Source organism: Anopheles moucheti, chromosome 2 (genome assembly GCF_943734755.1).
Source record: "Anopheles moucheti chromosome 2, idAnoMoucSN_F20_07, whole genome shotgun sequence".
NCBI classification, from domain to species: Eukaryota; Metazoa; Arthropoda; class Insecta; order Diptera; family Culicidae; genus Anopheles; species Anopheles moucheti.
In genome coordinates, this window is record NC_069140.1 from 44,616,543 (window position 1) to 44,644,298 (window position 27,756).

The 27,756-nt window shown below is 43.6% G+C and overlaps 1 protein-coding gene across 1 annotated transcript in view; it reads left to right on the forward strand.

Annotated features, from left to right (window-relative positions):
* LOC128296777 (nephrin) overlaps positions 1–27,756 on the forward strand; it is a 77,827-nt gene that overhangs the window by 12,351 nt on the left and 37,720 nt on the right. The window contains exon 2 of the mRNA XM_053032261.1: positions 27,368–27,509. Coding sequence (XP_052888221.1) covers positions 27,368–27,509 — 142 coding nt within the window. The remainder of the gene's footprint in view (positions 1–27,367; positions 27,510–27,756) is intronic.

Here is a 27,756-nt window from a genome sequence, read left to right on the forward strand (position 1 = left end):
ATATTGTACCAGTGGTCGTAGCATTGAATGTAAGGCAATCCTTAAAATGTACAATATTTCCTCCTGACGCGTACTGGACCGATAAAAGTAGCTTAATGAAGCTTCACAGTCAATTTATTCACCAAATAAGGATCTCCCAAGAGCAAGCGAAAGCAAACAACTGCATGACCCTGGTAATCTTTTTTTTTCCACTGTGTTATATACATACAGCGGCCACAACCTGTACGGTGGTGTTAATTAATACGGTTCCTAAACCCGGGTTTTCCTGATTCCTCATCAATCATTCGCACGCGAAACTCTCATCGTCCTAACCGTCCGTGTTAATGCTAAACATAAATTGTGATAAACGCACTCCACCTTCGCCAGAGCTTGAACTTCACTCACGCATCTACAACTTCCGTCGTAATGACAGCCAGGTTACGTTCAGGATCGATCGCACTAGTTGGCGATTTCGAGTTCTTTTCCCCAACTTCATATTTTCCACCAGCTCTTGCATACCTGAGCCCCGGGGCGGAATTGTTGTTTTTTGCTCGGCAAATGTTTTCCTTTGCTGGAATTAATTCTTCGGCTCCCGGGTTTATTTTTTCGTGCAGCACCAGTTCCTGGTTCTCTCGGTCGGTTAATTACGGCAGAAAATAATCAATATCCCGTTTTTGCCAGTCTGCTTCGTTCACCGAGCTGCTGCTGCTGCTGCTGCTGGGGGAAATCCTAGAAAGGACAAAGTTAATCCTTTGCCACGAATAAGCACATTGTTCCACATTACTAACCCGCGCTGGTACGCGGGAACCGAGAACCAGAGGACTAAAATAGAAAAGAACGTAATAGAGAGCAAGCACAAACGAAACAAAAACAAAAATGGCGCATGAAAACTATTCCCCATCCTTGCGAGGACACCCGAAGGATCGCGTGCTGCTGCCTGGTTAGTATTCATATTTTATGTCTCATCAACCTCGTTTCCTGTCGTTTCCACGCTTTTTAAAGAATGAATTGTCTGCTCCGTGTACCGTTTTTGCCTATTTACTAGCCTGCAGTCGGGTTTGTCGTGGAATTTTTTTTTTTTGGGCGACCCCTAGGCCCGCGGGCCCTTTAATCAACGTTAGCGGTGGGTTAATAATGACACTATACGCTCTGGATCTTCACATTTCTGTCATCCTACCGTTTGATACTTTCAACAACCAAGCCGCATTTGCTGGCAGGATCGAACGGTTTCCCACGCCGTTAGATTTTTTGTTTTATTCACCCGAAGGATAGGGAAAGTAAGAGTTTTCGGAATAAACAAAACACAAAAAAAAACCTTGATAATCTTGATGACGGGGGTCAATTTTAACTGGCTTTACAGACCGTGTATCGAAGGTCCCGCGCCTCGACACTGCAACAGGGGTTTGCTTTTCAAGTGGTTTGACGTCTCAAGGAGCCGAGGAAATGCACAAAACAACAACACCCACAATACAAGCAGCAAGGAGTAACTTTAACGACCTTCAACTTAACTCGCTTCTCCCGCAGCTGCATCCAGCACCAAGTGCAGTACGGCAGTACAAATGTGCCCCGCGATTTGTGCCGCGAGATTATCGAGCCGGGGCATTATAAAATTGCTTCTGCAACGAATCAATTAAACCGGCGGGTTGCACATAAGTTTTAACCAGACATCTCAATTAACCAACGCCAAGAAGCTGCCATCGACGCTGTTGCCGCATTATTGCATTTTATCGATCCATTCCGTTGCCTGTTCCGTTGCCTCCACGGTTGAACACGCTGCTGCTGCTGCATCAACATTTAAAGCCGACAATGATGATCGTTTTCAGAATTTCGGAAATCTGTGGCTGTGTGTGCACACACCCTTTCGGTTAAATGCATCCACCCCAAGCATATTGTGAAACCAGATGCGACAGAAAGCGGAATTCCAGCGCGCAGCAAAGAAGAGAGAAGAGAAAAATAGGCACCGACGAATACGAGAAAAGCATAAAACTGCGCGCCACTGTGTGCAACTGTTCAATGGAAGGCTAAATGAATTGCGTTGCGTGATTTTTGTTTTCCGCTTGTTTGCTTTTACGCTGAACGAATACTTTACAGCGGGAAAATAACTACGACCCGCTCGTACTCTCACCCCAATACGCGTTGACGCCGTTTTTTTTTTTTGGTTGGAATGCATAAACCTTCCTCAAGTGTCACCGACACTTGAATGATAAAATTATTCTGTATTGAAATTAATTATTTTCGACCCATTCTTTGCCCATCCGTACCATTGTCCAAACCATTTTTGCATCGTTCCCTACCAGTTACTGTTTATTTTGCTCTTTTATCAGGAAAAACAGAATGCCCGGGGCCTTTTTACATAGCTTCATTTTCCACCGATTGCAGCATCGAGCATTTTCGCTGCGTGCAGGTTTTTGTTGAAAATTCTCTATTTTAAATACTTTTGACTTTCTCGTGAATGGATATCGTTGGAGAATTGAAGGAAAAAAAACACCTCCACTTTGGAATATTTTAATTAATACCACGTTGATGGTCAGCATAATTATAGTTTCGCCTGCTGTTTAGGTCACGTTACAGGAGTACGGAGTATGGATGAACATGCGGCAGATTCATGAATGAATATTTAATCGCTGCATGAACAAAATGTATGGTCGAAACCCCTTGTAATAAATTTATTAAAGCGTTACCATTAGCAACAAATAGTCTGTATGATCGAAACCATTAGCGTATGCCAACGCGATCCTAAAATCAGATAATTTTGAAGAAACCTGTATAAAGAATCTAATACATTTAAAATTTCATATTAGCTCGCTCTTGAAGCAAGCTTGTAATATCGTCCAAAGATTTCATCGGAAAGGTATAATTACAAAATCGAAATGCTCTCAACAGCAGTTCATTTGTGCTCTCAGCAGTAAGAGATGCTTTTTGAAGTGAAATATTTCAATCCAATATTGTTTTATATTCAATCCAAACCATTTCTCTGATACGCCATCGGAACGAACGATCCTGCCGGTAATAATACCGTTCTTTGCACCTTTTTTCCCCACCATTAAGCAGCTAATCACTCTCAAAAACCACCGTCGAAAAATATTTTCAATTTGCACTTCGCAATGACACTCCTACTCGACCGACAAAAAAAAACGACGCAAATTAAAATTGATTCAATGTCAGACTTTCACCGCCACTACCGGTGACCGGCACCACCGAACACCAAGCAGAAGGGCGAAGGGCTCCAAACCAGCATTAAACATCTCATTTGTACGTCGGCTCATAATTAGCAAAACCGCTGGCACCGGCTTTGGGCTCTCCTCCATCATTTGGGACTCATTTTACTGGAAGATGCCCCCTCTCAGGATCCTGCTTGATCCTGTTTTGCCAGTTCAATTTAATTAAAAGCCTCCGGCGGTACCATTCTTCTTCTTCGTCCGCCGGGGACGCGTAACAAACGGTGACGGAAAACTAAAAATAATAAACACATTCAACCGCTCCTGCGCGTGTTTCTGGGGCCGGGCAGAAGAATTGCACCGGAGGATTCGCTTTCCGGTTCGTTCGCTGCAAACCGGTGCCAATTAAATTTTGCCTGCCGTGAATGCGAGTAGAATCGAACCGAAGGCATTCGCTCTTGCTGCTACGAGGGGTTATTTTTTTATCGCTGTGGCCTGCCTTACCTGTCGCTCCATTAAATCATATCACCGGAATATCACGCGCCCAGGAAGAGCTCTCGGTAGACAGGTTGAAAATTTATTGATCCCGAAGAGAAGGCATTCCATGCCTTCGTCTGCCTTGCAAGGAGCGCCACTAAACCATGCCATTACCATTTGTAATGATGATTAATTTAGCAAGTGACATTTTAATGAATTATTTTGTAAAGCCAGCATCAAATGGACCAGGAACCGAAGCAAAATACAGTGCGATTTCGTTATCTACAACGAAAACATCGATATCCCTTCAGTTTCAAGAACTGGAACACGGTTCATTAATGACACACAACGAAAATTCACTCGAATTCCAAAGAGATTTACCTTATCCGCGTTCCTTTCGTCGATTTTGATGTATAACAGTTGTATAACAGGCAGTAAAAATTTAATTTTAAATCGAATAGGTCAACGGATACATAAATAATGCACACATTTCTTGTGATATTTACATTAAAATGCTGGTGATTTTAGACAAAATATGACCATTGGCATAAACCTTGTGCTGGAACGCGTCCTGCAGACACAGCCCCAGTTTAATTGCCTGCTTCATACAACCACGCCTCCAGCAGTGGCCCAATGGGAACGAAATTTATCGGCCCAGCGTGCAGTAGTGATTAATCATTTGTTTTTCAATTACTCGCAAAAATCGTTCACCCTCGCGACCGGTACCCAATTTTCGACATTTTCTCACGATCCACTTCGTAGCGGCGGTGCACTGTCCAACCCGCGTGCTGTGCTGGGGTGAATTTGTTGTTCCGCACGCGCTACGTGCTCCACCATGGCATCGTGTTGGATTATCTTCTCCAGCTAGCCGCGAAGAAGTACGACGGGACGGACACCAGTCGTGTCGCGCGGAATGCCACATTACATCTCAGTCTGCAGTCTTGCAGTCACAGTCACGAGTGCAACATACAAACAAGTACTGTCCCCCTGTGTCTGGGCCATGGCCCATGGCGTCGGAAGTGAACCGGAACGGAGTGGGAAAAACAGAACACGAGTACTGCAACGAAACAAATCGTTGGCGGGCAGGCACACACGGTACACGTTGTTTCCGATACTTTCATTTCGTCGAAAAATGCAACCCAAAGCTGAGGAAACCGTAGTGGATCCTCCAATCCTCCAAACGTCTCGCCAAACCACTTACCCACGACATCCCAATGGTTCCCCCCTGGTCGAATCTCGATGCGATGCGATGGAAGCAGCGCGTTCTTGCACAATTTATGTCGCCCATAATTACAATTTATATCGATACGTACGTAGTCACGCAGGCCGCGCGGAAGACGCGGCCGGAGTGCCGAATTGCAACGAGCGCTAACGGATGGGATTTTACGCTTACGACAAAAACACGCCCGTCATTTGTTCGCCCGTTCGTTAACGTTCGACCTTCAACCGTGTGCCAGGGGGGCACCCGCGTGCCCCGTTTGGCACCAGGTTCTGGTTTTTTGTCCATCGATTTCTATGCAGCAGGAAAACTACAGCCCAGCGGGGGGTGGGTGGGTTGATGGCTGCTGGAAAGTGGAAAATTAGTCGTTTGTTAGCGCTATTGCGCTTTTCCAGCTTAACGAAGAACGCGGAACGGGCAATTTACTCACTGCGGCACTTTAGTGGTGCCATTTGGAGCGGTGAACTATAGTCGTTAGGGTGATTGAAATGGAAATGAAGCTGCATTCGTTCGAACGAAATATTGAAAACAATGAGTTGGGAAAAAAAATGTTTTAAATATTTACAAACTTAATTAAATTGCCCAGTGGTAGAGCGATGTTAATAAAAAACAATTTTCCTACAAATACGATTATACGATCAATTTTATGTTTGCAAATTTGTTTACGGCACCTTTATGCATTATTTTTTTATATACCGAATATTAAAATGCACATAAAATCAAAACAAATCATCGTTCAGTTTCAACAGCAGGAAGTCAAACGGCAACATTTCATTATAAGTGAGACGAAAAAAAACCGGCATTAGTGCTTTAAATTATTTCGCTCAAGCAACACAATAAAAGTTGCATTTTATTTGTGCAACAATAAAACATTACACCTCCACCAACCCGCCCTCGACCGAACACTTTTCCCCCAGTGACCACATGGCGCGCCCGTACGTAACGGTGCAATTTATGGGAGTATTCGAGCTATTTATAATCATTTTTAATGATAACCGTTAATTTTAGAGCGAAGCGTCACCCGGGAGATTTGTGTGTCCCGTTCGCATTTCCCTTTTTACGGGCGATGCACAGTTGGGCGGTGCACCAAACACACACAACACACCAAAAATGCGCAGCGCCCAAAACGAGTTCTAGCAGCGTTCCTGCACTCGCAAGAATTCGGACACTCAAGTGTGGTATAAGCGCACCGTCCGTCTGAAAGGGAAGAATTATTGATACTGACTGCATCGTAACTTTGCTTTAGGGATCGTTTTTACACACTTTTTTTTTATTCGCCCCTACACTAACAAGATTGAAGATCAGCGCGCCATCTCGAGCTTTCTTCACTGCCAACGAGTCATCCAATACTAAGGGGGAGTGCGTATACGACCTTAAGTGTTGTTGTTTTTTTTTTGTTGCCTATTTTGACTGTCCTCCATCTTGATCTGAATCCATCACCATTTATGTCAATCAGCAACCACAACATTCACAACCTCTGGTATGTCGAAGGTAGGGAGGAACGGGCCGGCCGGCTGGCGTGGTAGCACTTACCTCAAACAATGGGACAAACATGTTCCCGATGTTGAAGTGGTTAGTTGAGCCTTTCGTTGGAGCTACCGAAAAAACACTGTCTACATCACGTTATCTAAGGATTTGTGGTTCCATTTCTACCACCCACCATTTGTTCCACTAAAGTGGCCAAACTTTGTCTCGCTTCCCTTAATTTTATTTCCAAACAATCCAAACCTGCAACCGGGCCATCTCTAAATCCATACCGGTACTGTGTTTGTCATTCTTGGGCGGTTATGACCTCGGCCGGAACGGCGAGGGAAAATGAGTAGCATTAAAATTGATAATAAAAACAAATTGCTCCAACGAAATGAAATACTCATGGGGCACACGGAACCGACCATCATCTTCCTCCCGTGGCCATTTTCACTGTTGGTATTACGGTGTGCGCAGTACAGTACGGTACAAGGTATAATGCCAGGAGCTGTTGTTTGGCCGGCGAGGATGTTGAAGGCCCAAATTTCGTGTTCAAACAAAATAGAATAATTTTTCCATTCCCGCCCCATTCCCGCCCCATCCCCCACCCCATTGCCTTCCGGATCACACTCACCAAATGATGCTTCTAATCCATGGTTGGTTCGTCATCATCATCATCATTACCGTTGGCGGACATTTTGGATCACCAGGTTGCTACAGGGACACAACGCGATAAAACAACACGCACGTTGGACGAGTCATAACGAGTCAATAAATCAACCGTAGCAATACAACACACACACACACACACCGGGGGAAAACCCCTCTCGTCGGCGACCGGAATGGGAGTGTCGGAATGAAAGGGAAATGTCCGGTATTAATGGACACCAGACCGACAGGGGACACTTTTCTATGCTTGGCGCTCCCTTCGGGAAAACTCTCACCTCAACCCGTCACACCACACACCCGAAACGCGGTGGCGTTTTCATGAAAATGTTGGTTCCCAAAACTTCGGGGACGAAACAATTCCCCGTGACGCGTTTCGGGCGAGTGCCTAACTGGCCACCCTAGAAACTCACACACGACAAATATAAGCGCGTCCACACGCGTGTGTTTTTTTTTTTTTGTTCCTCTAGCGGGAAGGTGGGAGCAAAGAAAAATAATGCTTAATTCGTTTCCGGTAAATAAACATTCCAATCGTATGCTCGCGGGAAAACGTCCTACGCCATGCTAGCGCCGAAAGGTGATGATGCGCGCGGGATACATACCGGAGGGGCAGGATTAGAAATACACAGATAGAAGCGAGAAAAACATTGGAAAACATAAAACATTTTCCCACCGGGACACGACACACACACACACACACATTTGGTGTTTGGTGGTGTTGAAGAAAGCAATGATGATAAAAGTGAGGTTATATCAGTCCGGTTGACAGTTGACAGCGTATCGTTACGGGTCAGCGCATCAGTTCGATAACAACTGCTTCCGGCAGTTCAATTCAATCGACAACAAAACGACACGGGACATTTAGAAATGTTCCAAAAAATTCATACACCGCATCATGCATTGAGAATGCAATCGAAATATTTCCACCAAATCACGCGGTAACGCTATTTTTAAAGCATCTTTCAACAAACATCAATTTATAACGCGGTAACTTCGCGGGTTTGTTTTTACACGAGACAAACCCGCCTGTCTGTTCCGTTGTGAAACATCTCATTAAAATAGTTGCCTTTAAGCGTTCAAATGAATTCGGCGCCATTTTTCCCTTCGGAATGGAGGAACTCTACTTCTCTAAGTTCAAAAATAAACTCACGACCCCTTATTACAACTCTGGGGGCAGGAAATACCATTACCCAGCTCAGGAAAGTCTGGCAATACGGCGAACAAATCGTTGATAAAGAAAGGAAACAAAGCACCCATAATGAGTTATCCAGCGTAGGTTGGAATTTCCCGAGTCTCTTCCCTGCACCTTAAATGTACGAAGTTGAAGAACGATTGTACGACCACCGGCGACGAGTATGAGCATTGAAATTACGCTCAACGTGTGCTTCATAAATCACAATCTAGAGCGATACCTACACTGCACCGGAAAGAAGCACTTGAACCCGACCGACACTGGGTCTACCTTTGGGAAAGGAAGGCGCGTACGCCACACTCGCGCAGTACTGTGATGCGTGTCCAAAGAAATGGGTTTACGCGAGAATCAACAACAACAACTCTGGTACATCTCTTCTCAAACACCCAAAAGCTACCGTACCCACTCGTGAGCAAATGTATCCTTCACAGTTTGGGTGTCGTAGAGTGTCAAATTACACGATCCGCAGTGCCGATATGACGTGCTGCTTTGGATTTAGGGTACGTAATCTGAACATCTTCAGGGCTCCGTGTCCGTAGTCACTGTACATTTCAAGACGACACGTGTGTGAGCATATCATGCTGATCCCAGATTGGTAGATGGGAATATTTCGAAAAAAAACCCACACACACACACACACAATCTAATCCAATGCGTGATCGAAGGATTCAATCTATTAGACACGAAAGAATCGCTTGCAGCGCGTGATTGCCCACCGACCTGGAATGATCGGAACACGTCACGAAAATCTGCTCGATGAGATTCAATTTGGGTGTAAGAGCGTACTGGAGGTGGAGGTGCCATGTTGAAGGTCGTCAGTGGAAGAGCATCCGTTTCGCTGCAGCATGTCCTTACCGTGTGACCCAATCAACGGGCAAGCGCTACTTCTTTACTTTCGTTGCTGCTGGTTTTTGCTACCGTTTAAGTTATTCCAACCTACACGTCCATACCCAACCAAAAACCATCACCTGCAAAACTGTGCGCGTCATCATGCAGCCGTCAGGGCCCAAATTTCTCGTGACGAGAAAAAATTGAAATACTTTTCCCAGACGCCTTTTTTGCACGCCCCAGCGAAAATTACAATGAATTTGAATCGATGCTTGAATGCTTGATAATGGTAAACAAAAAAAAGCATAATAATACACAAACACACACACACACAGAATCACCCTGTCAGTGCCGACACTAAATACAAACCGGCGCTCATTAAACCAAACGTCAGCAACAGAAGAACAAACGTCTCTCCCCTACAAACAAACGTCTCGCAGTCCGCGCCTGCCCCCCCGTTAAGGGCCCAGGCGTAATAGAAAAATCATTTTCCTCGTGTTACTTCTAAATGAAGCTAACGGCAAATCACGATCCGTATCCCACCAAACCCTCCAGTGAACCATAAAAATCTTTTCGTTCACCATCATCAGCGTTCGGTTATGGGGGGGATTGAGTTTTCTTTTTTGGCGTGCGAATATTATTGCTCCCAGCAGAACTTTCTTTGTGTTTCGTCCCTTTTCTATGCCCCCATTTCTTGTCTGTCTTTTTGCGGGGAAAGAGAGAGCGGGTGTGTGTGTTTGTGCGGTGGAGCGAGTGTTCTAAATTTACTGAACCATTGCATATTTAGGTTCGGGCTTAGCGATTGTCCTCCGGAGAGATATCCCCCAGCCACGTGGGCGATGTGGGCGATGAAAATGAGGTTCGATTGATTCCGCTTCGACAATAATGGCGCGCTTTAGTGGCCCAGCGGTGCAGGAATCAAACAATAATAGGCTTTCGTGATTCTTCTTTCCGCTCCATGGCGCAAATTGGACGTTAAAGGAATGAAAAGGTCAGTAAATTGTGCCCCATTCCAAACAAAACCAATTCAGGGAAAATTCTTTCATTATTATGAATGTTTGCAATGGTTATTTTTAGCTAGAGCGTTATTTAAAGCTACGGTTGAAAGTAGAAACTATATCCCAAAAGGAAGCTTAACTGTTACATGCGGCGAACCACAGGCAAACCACTAATCCTGTAAGGACTTTACGGGCTGGGTCGTCCTGTGGCATTCTCATGACGTGACCATCCCACCGGATCCTGGCGAGTCTTATTCGTTGTACGAGTTCGCCGTACAACTCGTAGAGTTCGTCACTGTAGCGGCTCCTCCATTGTCCTTCCAATTATATTGGGTCAAACATATTTCTGGGTATCTTCCTCTCAAACACGGGTCGTCAGTTTTGGACAAAGTCCCTGCCTCAGAAGCGTAGGTGAGTACTAGACCTATTTAAGTTCCCAGTTACAGTCCCAGGTTCGTTCGTCACGACAGGTGTTTTGAGTTCTTCAGATTGCTTCGGAATTTCCTCAGAAATCAGTAAGACCAGCAGGCAGTCAGCACCACAGGGCTTATCCCAACAACAATATTGTTGTCGGCGCTGACCTTTGACCCGAGATGAGTGAAATTTAGGTTGGTGTGATCATCTACCTGTACGCCAGTCGTACGTTATTTAAAATTTGATAGTAGGGCCACTGGTGATGACTTTTTCCTCGTTGATTTCCACCCAAGAAAAAGTAAATAAAAAGTCTGTATTTCTCTTTCAAAAATCTGTAGATAACGAGTAATTCTCAACATCCCTCGTGAGAATTTGTGATTCAATTTTTCCAAGTCTAAAAAAATCATGCAAAAATACTGCTTAAGGTTAAATTCTTTTGGTTGGATATGAATTTTATGTGTTTAAATTGCCCGAACCTCCTTTAATACCCTTTGAAAACATATAAAAAGAATTTTTGTAGCCATCATTTAACAATACAATACAACATAACTGTTGTATACAAATTTCCTCTCATGGTTGTTGCGCTTGTAGCAAAAATGAAAATATTCCTTACAGACAAAAAAGTTTGCACAATCTCATGGCTATATATACGATTGTTTGCCTTTATTTTTCACGGTACCACCTACCACGGTACCTTTTTCCAATCTGTACCACGCTACCAAGTCAAGAGATTCGAGAATTGAATACGAACATATCTATTTATCGATCTCGTAAATACTGCCGGGCAAATTCAATTTTCCGGTAGTTGTTTTTTGTTTGCGCATTAAGATAATGGCTTTCATTCCCGCGCTTCAATCGACCGGTACACCTCGTGCTGCAGGAATTTCCGGTCTCCCCTACACATTGCTCCGTGTAGCTGGGAGAAAGCTTTAAAGGACCTGAAAAACTGGAGAACAGTACCCGGTACCTGGTAGTAACTCATCAGTAACCCTTAATGGCGAAAGGATCGCTCCCAATCTCGGGGGGGTCCGGACACTGCCGGGAACGATATGTGCCGGTTACTGCTTTATCTACCCACCCAAAAAAACACGAATGTGTCCGCCCCTGGGAGGATGGATAGTCGATTTCTTCATTTGCTCCCAATGAACATACGCGCTGTGGAAAGCCGGGAAAAAAGAGCTTAATAAAATAAACCACTCCGTTTTCGAGGAGGGCACACCCAAGAGGAGCGTTTGGTTTGCTTGCTCTTCTTTCGCACGACCGTCGTTTCGGTGGTGTAACTTCGTTTTCCGATCCCGTCCCGTGCTTCCATTTGCGCCTGTTACGCGATACTTTCCGACTGTGAGCGAAAATCAGTTACGAAAGCACACCCGAGACGCACCCAAGCGCGAACCATTTTCTACTCCATTTTCATTCCATCATCCGGGCAGAGGGTCCTATACCGCGCACCCGGCTGACCCATCTCCGCCCATGCCAAGGAAGTAGATCGAATTTTACGCCATCCCCACAACATGCCGGGACTCGCCTTTCGCATCACAGAAGACGCTCGTTTTACGCACTTATCCCGAGAAGGTTTCCACCGCACTGGTGCAGGTGGAAAATCCGAGGGAAAAGGGCATCACTAACGTCTTTCCGTTTTCTTCAGTAGCAGCATTTTTTTTCTTTTGCTTCTTGAAGGTGTCCAAGGTTTCCTCTTTATAAAGGTACCCGAAGATCGGAACTGTAGGAGATGAATGAAACATTAGCCAACACGGAACCGGAGTGCAACGTAGATCGAGTTAATAAATGGTCCGTGTGGAAAGAGATGTCGCTCTCGTTGCGTCTAACATTACAATTACCATCAGCCCCATCCCCTCATCGGGAAGCCCCGCCGCACCAGGGATGAATGGGGCACGTTAAAGGAATTAATTTTTTATGAATACAATTCGTGTGCTACATCCTTTCTTTTCCGATCTTGTTTTTTTTTGGTTTGTTTCATACCACACAAAAATTAATGGAATATTTTAATTCCTGCCGTGCGGTGACTTTCTGACTTTTGCACATTCGTCAGCTAGAGCGGTTACGGTTGAATTTTTTTTTGAGAAACAAAAGGATCTCTGATTGTAAAATGCGCTCCAGGCTACAGCGGAGAACGATTAAAAAAGGGTTAAATTAATTTTAGATTTTATTGCTCTGGAATACCTTTGTGCAAGTTGGGTTGCCAAAAGCCGGAAATACCGCTACCCAGAGAGGTTTCCCCCTTTTTTTTGTCGACGGCGAAAAAGGGAAGGGACAAAAATAATACAAGAAACACATAGCAGTGACTTTTCCATTGTTGCCCGTGCCCCCCAAAAACCGGAAGAAAATGGGTGGTGGTTTTATCTCTCTGTTCGGGTTTTGTTGTAGGAAAATGGCGTTCCGCGCGCTCGTCAAACAGCAGTGAACAATGGAATGTAAGTTTGCTGTTTGTTTTAGTACGAAATACAAAATGGAGAATGCAAACAAAATGCGCTCACCTTCGCTTCGTTTATCATCGAACAGCTCGTCTGGGGGGCGGAAGAATTTAAAGAAGGGTTCCGCGATGTGTAAGCCATTCCAATTCAATGTCCTGCGCGTCTTGTACGTACGGATTTTAATTGCACAATCCAATCCCATATATCCTTTCCTGGAAGAAAGACACACACATTCCCATAAAGCGTATAAGCAAACGAATTCACCGGAATTTGTTTCATTATTCTGCGTGCTGTATTTCGAAAGCACCTCCCGATGGCATTCCTTCTTAAATATATGTGGGGGGGTGTATGCATGATGCTGCTAACCGAAAATATGTTTTACTGCGTGCTTACTCAACCACCACCACCGCACAAACAAATGCTTTATTTGTATCACAAGAAATTGTGTAGAATTGTGATCTCAATGTGGAAAGCATTGTCCCGAAACATTACTCATTACATCACTTCCATTTTTCCTCGTTTTGATGTACGAGGGTTCATGGTGTTCTATTACGTCCCCAAAAGGTTATATCACTGAGAGTAATGGCTATAATCTAACTGTGCCACTGTATGGGTTTACAGTGTTTTCCCGTCCCGTCCTGTATGGGTTCGTCATCCAATATCGCTATCCTGACAAACACATGTAACGTTTTAAATTTTCTTTGGTTGTTGTAATTGGATTTTTCAGATTTTGACCAAGAGGAATAAATACACCAAGTTCATGCCTCAGTCGTGTTTTTATTCCAAATCACTTATCGCCGTAATTGATGATGAGGATCGGCTTTGGATTTCGGCAAAGATCGGAAGGGGACAGGGGCAGTGCTCCACAGCATGTTCCGAAGTGTGCATGGTACACTCGCAATACTTGGTACAATTTTCCGGATTAGCAACGATGAAAACACCTCATATAAATTCAAAGCATTTCTCGATTAATATTTTCATTCTTTGAAGTGCTGAAAAACTGCTTTGATGCCTATAATCTATTATTGATTTTAAAGTAATTTTATTACTAAAATTGAATCTGCGATTCTTCGTATACAACACGGCTTCAACATTATTCAACATGGTAATTGGAATTTAAATTTCCTGCATTCAATTACTGTTGAAGAACTCAAGATCAAAGTGCTACTAAATTATGTGCATTTGGAATGGTTGGAAATGTGTTGTTTCCATTGGATAACAAAGTTATATTATTTTTGGCATAACGAGATTGATATCTGCTGAAACCTTATCCCTTAAAAAAATACCCACAAAACCATCCAGCTCTGTCAGGATTCTTTCACTTTCTATAATATTTAATGGTGAGGTGAAATGCATGTTGTGTTCTAATTGTTGATTTGTACAATTTAAAGATAAATTAGTTGTTAGCTATTTCCAATTCCAAAATTACAAAATACTATCAACTATTATTAAATTACGAACTTACTATAGTATTATACTAATACTTATACTAAATACTTATACTAAATACTTATACTAAATTACTTTAGTATTATGCTAGGGAACACTGCACGCTTCCAATGTGAAATAATAAATTGTTTCACTTCGGTATGTAACAACATAAAAAGCTGCTGTAAAATGCGAATCGTTTCGTACCACCTCAAAAGCACCAGAACAATGGGGATGCATGGGTGTACACCAAATCGGCGGCCAAATAGCTCCATCCCGTATTTGATCAGAATCCCATCTGTATAGAATTTTCATGCCCGGTTTAATTAGTTTGTACATAATACGTACAATGCTCGCAGCCGAACCCTCCCGACACTAATTGCACATGATTTTTAATCATGTTAACAAATACAGCGCGTACCCCCAACCTCAGCGCAGTACCCTATATCAATGTAAAGCGCGGTCGCATTCATACGTCCACCCCGTATCCACCCTGCAAAGTATGTGCCAAGCTCCCTTTTTGCATTCCATTGTGGCCGCTTGGAGATGATCCACAAGCCATATACGTTCCCAAACCCGTTTACCGTAGCGCAACCCAAAGTTCACACATTTCAATGCGCCCGTTTGATTAGGACCCGTGGGGCAGAAGCACAAAATGTATGCGCCTTTTATTTCATCAAAATGTTACATTCCGTTGTGCGTTTTCCATTCCATTCACCACAGGGCACAACCCAACAAACTCCTCGAGCGTGTGTGTGTTTATGTGTGGGGGGTTTTTTGTGTACTACGGCCAATGAGCATAAAAGCGACGCATTAGTCGAAACAGAAACACCCGAAATAATTATACTTCAGCGCAATACGAGTGTTAATGCGTTATGAATCATGTTTGAGCACACACAAAAACCACCCGTTACGGCCTCTGTCCCTCTTGCGGGGGTACGTTTCTTAACATGTTTTGCATTTTCGGAAACGCGCAGAGACGCATTGTGTTGAAATATTACATTTCTTTTTTTGCATTACTTCCCAACTGTGTTGTACGAAACCAGTCAAGAACAGTATCCGATTAACGATCGGCGTTAGCGATGCTGCAGTGCGGTTACCGATCCAGATGATTGGAATAGGAACACAAGCGGTAAGCCACAGAAGGCACAAACAAAAGGTCAATTAATTCTAACTTCACCACCAGCCCAAATGGAGTTTTATACGAAGAAATTGTATTGCGAAAACGGGGAAAAACGTGTTTAAATTTAATAGTCCATTAAGTGCAAATGAAAGCGGATGAGTTTGCAACCCGTTGGCTATTGCTTAAATTGCACATGTAGGAAAAGTTTTGCAGAAGCAAATGAAGTCAATACAAGGCAATGTTCATAATTTCACTGAACATTATTTGACAAATATATAGACAGTTTATTCAAACATGCAAATAAAACTAACGTAAACACATTTGCTTTTTTAAGCTCGAGGACTCATTAATCTCTGGAAAGAAATTTTCCTCAATACACCTCAATAATCTCTCACAAGGATTTTAGGCTGTGTAAGTTTACAAGGGGTACGTGAAGTGTCATGGCGTCAGTCTATTTTAAAATGGCGAGCTCTGTGAGTTTGATAATGTTCTCAATATTGTACTTGTAAGAATCCGACAGACTAGTTACGTCACTAGAATAACACTGGACAAGTCCATTAAGGTCGACCGTATGGACAGCTTTCTCAATATCTCATCCGACATTGCCTCGCCATAACTTCAAAATTAAGATGGAGTGTGGTTGTTGATGAGTTCGCCACAAAGGTTCGCCGGGATAATGGATTAGCCGACGACGGTACTCGTCCGTGAGCGGTTTAGAAGGCCAAGACCGCAAAGCATCGTATTAGTAGGTAGTAATTAAGGCTACCACATTACATCATAAATTAAAAAATTCTAAATTTAGTTAATTTAAATAAAAAGGATAAAAGTTTTCGATGATCTAAGACGAAGTGTGCGACTGGGTACGGTTGTGTCCTTAAGTAATATTTCTAAAAAACACACAAACACACATGAAAACAGGATGGATTTTCCCAATAATATTTTTTATTACAGTGTTAGAAGTATCCAGAACACGATCACACAGCCATATTTTGTAGAGCTTTAATGGTACGCGTCGAACGCAAATTTCCTTCTCTGGAAAAACATGGTTTTACTTTCCGACTTAAGCCTGAAGTAACTTTTTATTCCCGTCGGGTGACATCGGTTTGCTTTGCTTTATTGCGATCAGCGTATCCACAGTGGATCGGGTGAAAACTCTCCCCCTCACGCATCTCTCTCTCTCTTTCTCTCTCTCTCTCTCTCTCTCTCTTTCTCTCTCCCTCTCTCTCTCTCTCTCGCTCTAAAAAAAACCCTTTTTCACATCAATTTCTTCAAAAAATATACCTCAACTAACCCTAAAACAGCCGACAAACAACACGGCAAGCGACTGTGGTTACGAGGGAAAATTTATTGCCTTTTCCACACCCAGTGTTGCGATACGTTTTCCCCGGGTACGGGCCAGCAGGCCACCACCGACAAACCGGGGCCGTGCACGATCCCAATTTCTTCGTGTCTATTTACCTTCATTTGGGTGCTGATTTGCGATGGAAGGTTACGCCATGGGAGTTTGTCGGGTTTACCTTTCTTCGCCCGGTGTTTTTTTTCCGCCGGCTTTGTCCTTGTTTTCTCGCTGCTTTTTGCCGTGTGTGTGGCTCTGTTTCATTGTATGCGCCAACCTACTTTTTGATTAGTGCAAAGTTCGTTATACTACGCATTGTGCGCTTTTGAGGCCCGTCTAAAAGGGAAAAGGTAACCCAAACAACCATTCACGAAAAAGCTTCGTGTATCACATTTTCCGGGTGTTTTTCTACCCATGGATAGGAACAATAGAAATAAATCTTTCATGGTGGTGAATAAAAAATTTACATGTCGGCCCGTACAGGTGAAACCGATCGTACGAAAACGCGTTACAACGTACGTTCGTTGAGATCTAAAATATGATGAATAGAGGAACAAAAAGAACAGATCCTTTCCCATCTCTCGAACCACCAACCACCGGAAGCACCGACCATAAAGCGCTCGGTATTTGCCCGCTCCCGAAAGTTGGCTTTCTTTCCGGTAACGCCAGCCCAAAATAACTCATGTATGACGCGCGCCCGGGAAGCGCGTCACACGCCAATAACAAAATTCGCGTTTCCGCTTCCTACCACCATTTCGTCGTCCCGTTATTTTGTGGGTGACCGGGGAAAAGCGGAAAAGCATGCTGCCCCAGGAAGCGGTTCCGGTTTGCCTATCCTCCTCCGTGCAGTTTCGTTCCTCCAAGCATTTTTCGGGCAAGCTTCCAAAAGCTACTACCGTGGCGACGGTTCCGACTGTATCCTCCTACTTGAGTGATTTTCTTCAGTTGATTTCCCTGCAATTTTCCACCCTGCAAACAGAGCAAGGAAAAACGCTTCAAAGTGGTTGTAGAAAGTGGTACATTATCCATCACCAATAATAAGAGAGCGAAACGAGATGCCGCTGTCTGCCTGGCCAGGCCGTGGAGTAAAACTACAAAATGGGAAGCAATATTTTACAACAAACCCCGCACCACGCAAGCACGCACGCAAATGAGATACTTTCGCGCACACACACACACATACTCATGCTGTCTGTGAAGTTCAGTGGTAGCAATTTGTCATATTAGTCAGATGAAGCATATTCTTCATCAGGATGCTAGCGTCAATATTTGACAATCGTTCCGGAAAATAATATAAACGTACGTTGAAGCGAATGTAAGCCGTACGCATTCGACAGACAAAGGTGAAACCAAACAGGAAGTTGAAAATGGTGCGTTATTAATCTTCTCCATCGTTCGTATTATTTGCCTTTCATCTGAATTTTACTCAAAAGAGTAGCCAAATAGTTATAAGTGAAAATTTTCATTTTTCGAGATCATTTTTCGAGATTTTTATCTCATTCAAATAATTTTAAAATGTTGATGATGGATGTTTTTGTGTGGTTTAATTGCAAATTTACAGAAATTCAAATATTTGTGTCACATAAAACTAACAAAAACACACACACCACCTGCTCTGCTGTTCTAGCTGATTTTTCCCTTTTATACTACCCTGCGTTAAAACAACGTACACCTACGTTCATTGTGATGTACACCATCCGAAAGAGTTGCCAAAAATCGTCTCAAAACTCGTTTCATCACAATCACCGCAAGGCAAATGGGAAAAGAAAAACCACCCAAAAAGGGAGCAAGAAAAAAAACGAACCCGTTATCCCGTTTGGCAACCAAACTTGTGTCACCGTATCAAAACCGTCGTCGTATGCGTTGTTATTGTGATAACTTTCCACATGTTTTCCCTGCATTAGCATAGAAAAACATTAATACCTCGTTTCCAATTCAAATACCTGTGGCCCATCCCTGCCCGTGTGCGTCTTGTGCTGCAGGATCAGGACAGGCGAGTGTGTCCTTACGCAAAACCAGCGAAACGAACACATGCCTCCGGACACACACAAAAAAACAGTTCAGCTGCACACAACCACAACTCAGCAGCGGCAGAGAAGCACCGGGATACCTCCAACACGAACCGAACGAGGTGAACGAACGGTTATGAAAAAAAATGGAAAAAACCCTCCCATCCTTAGCACGAAATACCACAGCTTTTCCTAAATGCGTCACCTACATCCACTCCGGGGCGTTCGTTTTATCCTTAGCGTATTTTAAGCTTTACCGATTCCCTAAAGCCGAATTGATACGATCCAAAGTGATAGGTACACGGTACACATCCCCAATCGAACCACCCGAGCACGTTGCCAAACGTTGTGGGTTGGAAAAGCTTCACAAAACCACAAATAGCAATGAACAATCATTTTACCATGAAGCGCCGTTTTCCTTTGCGCTTACTCCAGCCCCGTTTCCGGTGCGTCCATTTGTTTTGCCAAGTAGCAAAAGCAAGCAGTGCCCCCCGACCATCATGACGACCCGTAAGCGCAAAGTGTGCCAGTAATATGCTAATAATAGCCTTGTGTGTTGTTTGTGGGGCAGTTGAATAAATTTTTGGCCAAAATATTCATCGATTATTCGATTCCCAATGCACCACCACACCTGTCGAATGATGCGGCGAGAAGCAAGACAAATGAACCCAAAAGACGGATAGCAGACACCGGTCGAATAATATGCAAATTTCTTAATATACCGGAACATCCAAAGGGAAGGAGGGGATAGAATTGGTTATGGATTTACCCTCGAAAATAGGGATTTTCCAGGTACAGGTCAGAATGTGTGTTAAAATAATTAAAACACAAGCAGAAGGCGTTCCCGGGGCTCTACGCCGGAAAAGAATTAGTGCTAGCATGGCCCGTACCTTTGGGCCCGTAGTACCACCAGCGTGAAGATCGTATCGTGTTCTTATCCGCATCTAAATCCCGGATCTATTTTCCATTACATGGCCAGATTCCGGCACGTTGGCTGTTCGAACAGGCTGTTCTACTTCGTTGCAAGACTTTTTCTGTACTTCGGAAAGATAAACACCGGTTGTCTTTGGGGCGTTCAAATGGAACCTGGGAGGTGTGTTTTTTGTTGTTTCTGTTTTTTCCGTTTGTTTGTTTGTTTGAACACAGAACTGTAATCTGATAAGTGGAAACTTTCACCATCATATTACATGCACGTTACTGTAAAGTGTAGCAAACGCAAACAAATCACAATTTACTTCGGATTTACTATGCAAACAGAACTTTTTAACAATATTCATGTTTTATCTCTATCACAAAGCTCAACCGGTGTACAAAATGGCGTGGGCGATGATAAAAGCCTTTTCCTCCTAATGTCGCCAAAACAAAAACATTTCCAAGAAAACATGATTCTTTCCTTAATATTAGAACATTGGTTAGAAAGCTGTATAAATGAAACACCAAAAGGCGCTAAAATCACTAGAAATAATAATAATTTAAATACTTCGCTATGTGCAGTTGTTGCAAATTAAATCACAACAGACATCATTAAACATCCAGTCCATCCATTTCACACACATTATGAAGCATTATGTCAATAAACATAAAATTTTCAGCTTTTACTCTTTGAATGGACTCTTTTTCTGCCAACAAATGGCGTAAAGTTGAATTCCGTAGCCAAATCAATACATGTTTCAGTCTCGCCGCATCCACCAACGATAAATAGCGTCCAAATTGTATCACGCTTCGTTTATACTCCCACACCCTGCTGGGTGTATCAGATGGACGGACAGACGGTTTAGACAGGCAGGTAGAATAATGCACCAACTCTATGTCCGACCGATGCACATGTTTGCTGTCCGTATCGAGCACCGAACGTTGCACGTAACGTACGTTTGTATGTAGGTCAGAGCACCGGAACGAGAATAATAAATCAATAAAATAAATAGCAGAGCCCGCTTGGTGCCACAAACTGTTGCACACACGATGCAAGTGCGGGATGCACTTTTCGATGGAGATCCGGGGTGGAATATTCGTTTACGATTGCAAACAGCAGGTGTGTCCAGTATGTTTTGAGCTCAAGTTTTCCTTTCATTTGGCGATTCTATGGAGTGAAAAAGAGTGCCTGTAGCAGTCACTGTAGTTGCCACTTTTGAAATATTTTGATCAAAACTTCGTAAATGAAACGAATTTGAATGGAGAACTTATGTTTGGAAGTAAATAAATGTGTACTGATAATGTTTCCTCACATCTGAACGACAAAAATAAAATCAAAAAAGTCAATGAAATCTATCAAAACTGTAAGTGAATACATCTATAAATGAACGTTAACAAACAGCACAAATTGGAGCCATGAAAAACAATAAACGAAACAACAAATCTCCATTAGTTATGCCTCTTCCGAGCAGCACTGTTTCAAGTGGAGCCACTTGACGTCTGGAGCGATGATGCGTTCCACCTTCAAGTGCAGCATATCACATAAAAGCCACTTCACTCAGGTGTGTGCTGCTCGCGTGTGTTCACCAATCATTTGGAACCAATAATTGTGCCGCGTCCGCGCGTCCGTGTTTTATGGTGGTGGAGCTTAAATTTCCAATCGTTTTACGCCAGAAGGGTTCACATTCGATTATTAATCGATACGCGGAGGACCACCGGGAGAAATGCAAAACAAAAAAAACAAAACATTCGTCTATGCGTGTCGATCCACTCACGCGTAATTGGCGTGAGGTCCACAATCATATTTTCCTTAATTAAGTGACCCATCACCGTGTTGGTCACTCGAGCGCTGTCGAATAAAACGTTCAAACCGGGCCAAACCCGGGAACCCCGTGCCAGGTGTGTGCTTTATTGGTGCGACGGTGTCATTAATAATGCAGCAAGTGGTTCTCAGTGGTTTTTTTTTTTACTCCTGCACTGTGCACCGGGAAACAACGCCAATAGAATCGAAATTAGAGTAATTAATCCAGATAACTCACTGCATGCGCGCTTCGGTCATGGCAAAGAGTGTAGTTCAATTAAATGTTTGCCACCGTTGATATTTCCATGCTCTGGCCCGATTTGAATTCATCCAATTAGTCACAAATGTACTCATAAAGAAAACTTGTGCCTGACTTGCAGATAAAATGAAGCCCTGTATTTAAAAAACCACAGCTAAATTATTAGTGAATGATTTGATGCTTTCTTTGATTCATTATCAGATACCGAACAGCATATTCCCATCCGACTTGCCCTTTGAGTATTATTATTTGATTAGCCGTTCCATATTGCAGAAAACTGCTTACAAATCAACTCAGGAAATATAATCCTATTTGTCCAAATCCTACTCCAAATCATGGACTCAAATATCAGCAAAACGAAAGCAATGTGCAGCGATGCTGTGTGAACATTTGTTACGATTTTATTGTTCAAGGATCTTTATTTTTAAACATTTCTGAACTTTAAGAGGGAACGAAACAATTAATAATTGATATAGCATCACTAAGACTGTTTAATGACACAATAAATTAATATCTACTCATATTGTACGAAGTGATCATCGCTAGACACACTGCGAGGTACACGCAAAGCGGGGATTTTGTGAAGCTATAGAGCGCCTTTTTTCCCCGCTTAATGATTTAGTCGTAACCACTGGTTGAATGATTGATTGAGTATGAGTTTTTCGTGGAAGAAATTTAATCAGTTTGAAGTTTAGTAACACAGTTAGGGATTACAGGCATCACCTTAAACAGCTCGTGATGGAGCGAAACTTTCTCTCGCAAACATCAGAGCCAAAACTCAACCTTAATTTATTTCCGTGTCTTTGTCCATGTTAAAGACGTTATCAGCAGTATAGAGCGACTAGAGTCGATGCAGCACAAGTTTAGTAGATTAAAAGAGAGGTTTACAAGGTATTAACAGACTCGATCTTGTAGGTTGTAATGTCGTCGTAATGATTGTCTAATTCTTAGTTATTACAAAACATTGCGTTGGACAATAAACGAATTTTCGGGATGGATCGTCTGACATTTGATTGCAAGCTTGTAAAAAAAGCATTTTTAGAGCCATTGCGTCGCGAGGTCATGTAAAAACTGAACACATATAACAGATTTTGTTGACAGTTTTGATAAAAATTGCTCAATGCAGTAAAAAATTCACTTGTGCTACTCTCATACAGCTTAGAAAATATTCGACAAAATATACCCGGACGAAAATCGTTCATCAAGCTGTCCAAGATGACAAATAGAACGGAATGGTTTATACCCTCTGAAGCGCGTATAGATCTTCCTACTTGCGTTATTAACGATCTGCGGTTAGGTGAAAGTGAAACATCCTGCCTTCGGAAGCCGGAATGTCTCCGGCGGAAGTGATTTCTATCCGCTGTGACAGCTAGCCAAGAAGCAGCTCTGGTTGGCTATTCCACGACCCGGAGCCGGTCAGTGATTAATTGATGAATTCTGATTGAATTTATCATTCATCGAAATCATGCTCGCCGTTGTGCGCTATCGTTCTTGGTCCGGCAGTGTGTCAACCAGCAGAACTGATTAGTTCGCAAAATGGATGACAACAGTGAACATTAACGCTCAGAATCGCGCCTTTCCATACTTTCTAATGCGCGATATTTTGCGACGAAAAAGATGAAAGCAACAGCAGGAGTTTATCGGTTCGATTGTTCGGCCATTAAATTGCCCTAAATCAATAAATCGTCTTCATCGCAAAGCACACGCGAAAGGAGCGTGGTACGAAAACGGAAAAACCACACAAACCCATACCCCCCCACGGTGTCCCACACGTTCACTGTACGTGTCGACTTTTCTCTCTTTCTCTTCCTCTCTACGTGTGATTAATAAAAAAAAGAGAAAGACCAACAACGAGCGGTTTTCCCCGAATGGTTAGGTGGAAAGGAAATATTTCAATTAACCGTGAAAACCTTCACGTCCGTACGTCGACGCTGGGTGGAAAAGTTTTTCCCCTCCCTTCGATAAAACTGCCACCGCTCCGGGGCGTGCTGTTCCTTTCGCCGTCCCATCTCATCCCATCGGGCCAAATGTATCCATCGCGTACCGTGCACTTCCGGTACTGGAAGCATGCCTGCTTACCGCCAACACCATACCGCATACCGTGTGCAGCACGTCGCTGATGGTCCATTTCCGCCACGGGGAGTGTGCTTTCGGAAAAAAAATTTCTTCATCGAACACCTTTTGCCTACCCACGGTCTAGCCACGGTAGTACCATCCGCACACGATCTATGGCCATCAGTTCATTTGTTGCCACTTACATTTTCGTCTCGCGTACCACTCAAAACAAAAGCAGCGAACAGAAAAAACCACCCTCCGCACGCGCCCACCACGAGGCCGGCGGGGTGGGAAAACCTTCCCGAAATGTACCCTCATTTTCCCGAGGGAAATCTTCAATATTTGTGCTTTGACTTCGGTGCGTTTACTCGCTCACACTAACGGTGCTGTGTCTCCGGGTGCGCCCTCCTCCCTCCCAGTAATGTTCGGATGGGGGTCGCTGCAAGGCGATGAAATATGACGTAATTTATCTCCCCCGGTGTGAAACACTCTGCGAACTCCCCTGCGTTGAGGCCGGTGGTGGTGGTGGCGCTGGTAGGGCGACGACGGTTGCCCCATGACATTGAGGACGAACCGTGCAACCGTGCCCATCGAAGTGTAAGGGAATTCTTCCCGGGGTATCTTTGCGTGTTCGGCCATCCCGTGTCTGGAGTGTGGACGCACAAAAGTACGCTTCATTTTACCGAGTTCCTCTTGCCATACACCTGCAGTGTATCGATTTTTGCCCAGCATTTAGACTAAAGACAGCGGCAAAAAAGGCGCAACGCTGCGTTTGTGTTCGAGTGTCCTTCACCTCGTGGTGCCAAAAAGTGCTTCGGCATTGATGTCCTTCAGGAAAAACAAACAGCGTGCCAACAGCGTACCAAAAACCTTTACCATGGACAGCCAGCGCACGATTAAATGAAGAAAGCGCAAGCGAAGGAACGGTTCCTGAAGACGTAAAACATTTGGACGGTAATAGAAATAGCAGCATCGTCGGGTGTATCGCACGATGGTAAAACCAGACACCACGCAGGAACAAACCCAGCTGTAACCACTCGTAGCTGTCCCTATCGCCTGGCCGGTAAGTTTATTTGCTGTCAGTAGGAGGGCAAACTATCGAGCAGCTTCGATATTTCAACCACCGGGCGCTAAGGTATCGTTTTTCTTGACAGCTCGCTTACCATCATCGTGCTTACCCCGGAAAGGTGCAAGAAATGATGGTCCAGATCCGAAGCGATAATCGCAAGAATGCCAACGAAATTGACTGCCACACTTTAAACGAAACTCTTCATGATCTTCTGTTCTCCTTTTTTTTTCGCCGAGCGGAACGATCCTTCCTTCTTATGCTATTGCCGAGGTACGTTCTTCGCCACTATGGTACGCAATGGTTCTCCCGGCTTTCCCTGGGTAACGTTTCCCATCGCCACACCGCCGCGTGACGCTGGGCGCAAACAAAGTTTCTCGTTACGTACAGCACCGACAACTTTACGACAAATCACGATGACAGCATCCCGGCGGTTGACGGTACTGTGGCGGTGGCGAAGTATAAGTGAAATATCAACAAACCAGGAAATTGATGCTGGGAAATGCATCCTGCTAAATGGTTGGAGAGACTGCGCGTTTTGTAGTTTAAAGTTTTATCGTCGACAAATTGCTGACATGATACAGAAATTGTTCCCGTGCAAAAGAAGATAAGAGCGCGCTGGTAAAGCTGCTGTCAATAGCAAGACGACAGGCATAATGAATCTCCGGATTGTTTGGAAAATTAACAGCTGAACGAAAGATTGTTTGAGCAATTCAGGACACATCAGTTTATTTGTTTTAGTTTTTACTTTTAGTTTGTTGGTTTATAACCCAATCCGCTTCTTGTATCAATAGTTGGATATATAAAAGAAGAAAATGTGTAAAGAATATTTCAGCATCTTCGGTCTGCTAGTGCATTGAAAACCGGTAAACTCTATTCGATGAGATTACTTATTTACTTATCTGGTGCAACGACCACTTTGAGGTATTGGCCTGCTGCAGAAATCATCTTAAACCGTTCACGGTCGAGTGCGGTCGTGTCCCAATCCATTTGATTGAATTGGATGAGATTCGATCCACTCTCTGTACTATACTGTCCATACTATCAAAACAAACTGAAGTGAAAGCAATGAAGACTGAACGATCAGCATAAAACGAATGAAAACATCTAAATTCTTCAAACAATAAAAAATTAACATTAAGGAACCCGTAGCGAAAGCATGAATCGTTGAGAAGTTTTAAAGTCAACTGAAGAACGCATCAGCTGCTACGATGAGAATGTTTAACAGAAAAATTTCCTTTTCTTAGTAGGCCAAGCGAAGCAATTCTGAAGAAGGTCCTGCTCATACAATCCATCGTTACCCTTGTCACCCTAACCGAACAAATTGTATGCCATTTTGAGAACCTGTTCACGTTCAAGAACGCAACTGTGGTACACTTTTCTCGTAACAACAGCCATACTGTCATAGCTGGCCGAGGGGAGAGTCATCGAGAAACACCTTTCGTAGGGACGACCGTACGACAACCGTAGAATCAGCAGGGATACGAGCATCTTTGCAATGCTATAGAAAACATGCTACTAACAGACGCTTAGCGCTTTCGGTATCTTCCGGCTGTGGGAAATTGTCACTCATGAAAGAAATCTCGGACCTGCTTAGAATGTGAAGAAAAGACACGGTTCGTCTGCAGTCCTCGAATGCGAAAGTGTGTCAGCATCGCACCAGACGAAGCGATTCCACACACACGCCCGCTAACGGAGAAGAATTATAGGTCAGTCCGCGACAGATTGATGTTCGGAAGTGAAAAGAGATACAGCACACCCGTACACAGGTTTCTCAGCACCGCACCAAATCGATGCCGGTAGAGCACAGAGTTGGGGTCACCGGTCCCGGCACAGGGCAAACGTTTCGTGTGGATTAGCAGGGGATTACGGGAACTACGACAAGCTGACTTATGAACGGATGCCAGCGATGAAGATGCTACCGACCGCAAGAATTAACGAATGCTGTTTTTCTGCTCCCCGGGATCGGTCGTTAGTGTACCTAAAGGTTCGTTTACCAGCTGGCAAACCTCAAGCAAATCTCGTCGCATCGCCATTACACGAGCGATCAAAGAATCGTTGACATTTGTTTGATTTGGTAAAGTTCGGTGACTTTCGTCGACATTTTACCATTCAGAAGCATATCACTAAATCGCATACCTTTAAAACCATGTAGTGAGTTTCCAATTAAAAACGAAGTTTACTGTTCGAGAAACCGTCTGCGTAAGCCTTTTTGATCCTCGAAGGGCCTTCCAGAAACCCTTGTAATCGATTCACCAACCAGAGACATGAGCAAACGATATTTTGCATATGAAAAACATCATTTTCCCCTCGAGCAGAACTGAACATGACTGGGAACGTTCGTGTTGGAAAACGAGCGGTACATGTTTCATTACTGATCCCATATGCCCATCCAACAAAACAATGACTCAAACGGTGCATTAAAAAGCTATTATCCTACCGGTCCGTACGCTGCTCAATGCTTTCCGTGCGCTAAATTTAACACAAATTGCAATATTTGCTATTGTTCTTACCTTTTGATTTTCTCTTTTCCATGCTCGTCTTGCAGGTCCGTTGATAGAGGTTCAAACGGCGGTCGGATTGGACGTGTCCTTGCCGTGCGATTTGCTGCCAACCACCATGACCATGATGACGGACAAGGTCTACCTGGTCATCTGGTACAAGGAGGGCAACACGAAGCCAATTTACTCGTAAGTATCTACCACTACACCACCACTCACTGGTGCTACCATTGCATCAAACTCGTATGCATCTTGACATGCGGGACAATCATCATCCTTTCAAAACTGTCAAATGGTTTGGAAATTGGCGTTTCATTACGTTCGAACAATAATGAAAATAAGGGTCACACGGATGTTCCAGGATGAGATACCTCAGCGTTATGCGTTGCTCTGCAGATAAGCTGCTTTTACTTTCAGTTTGGCAAACAAATTTATT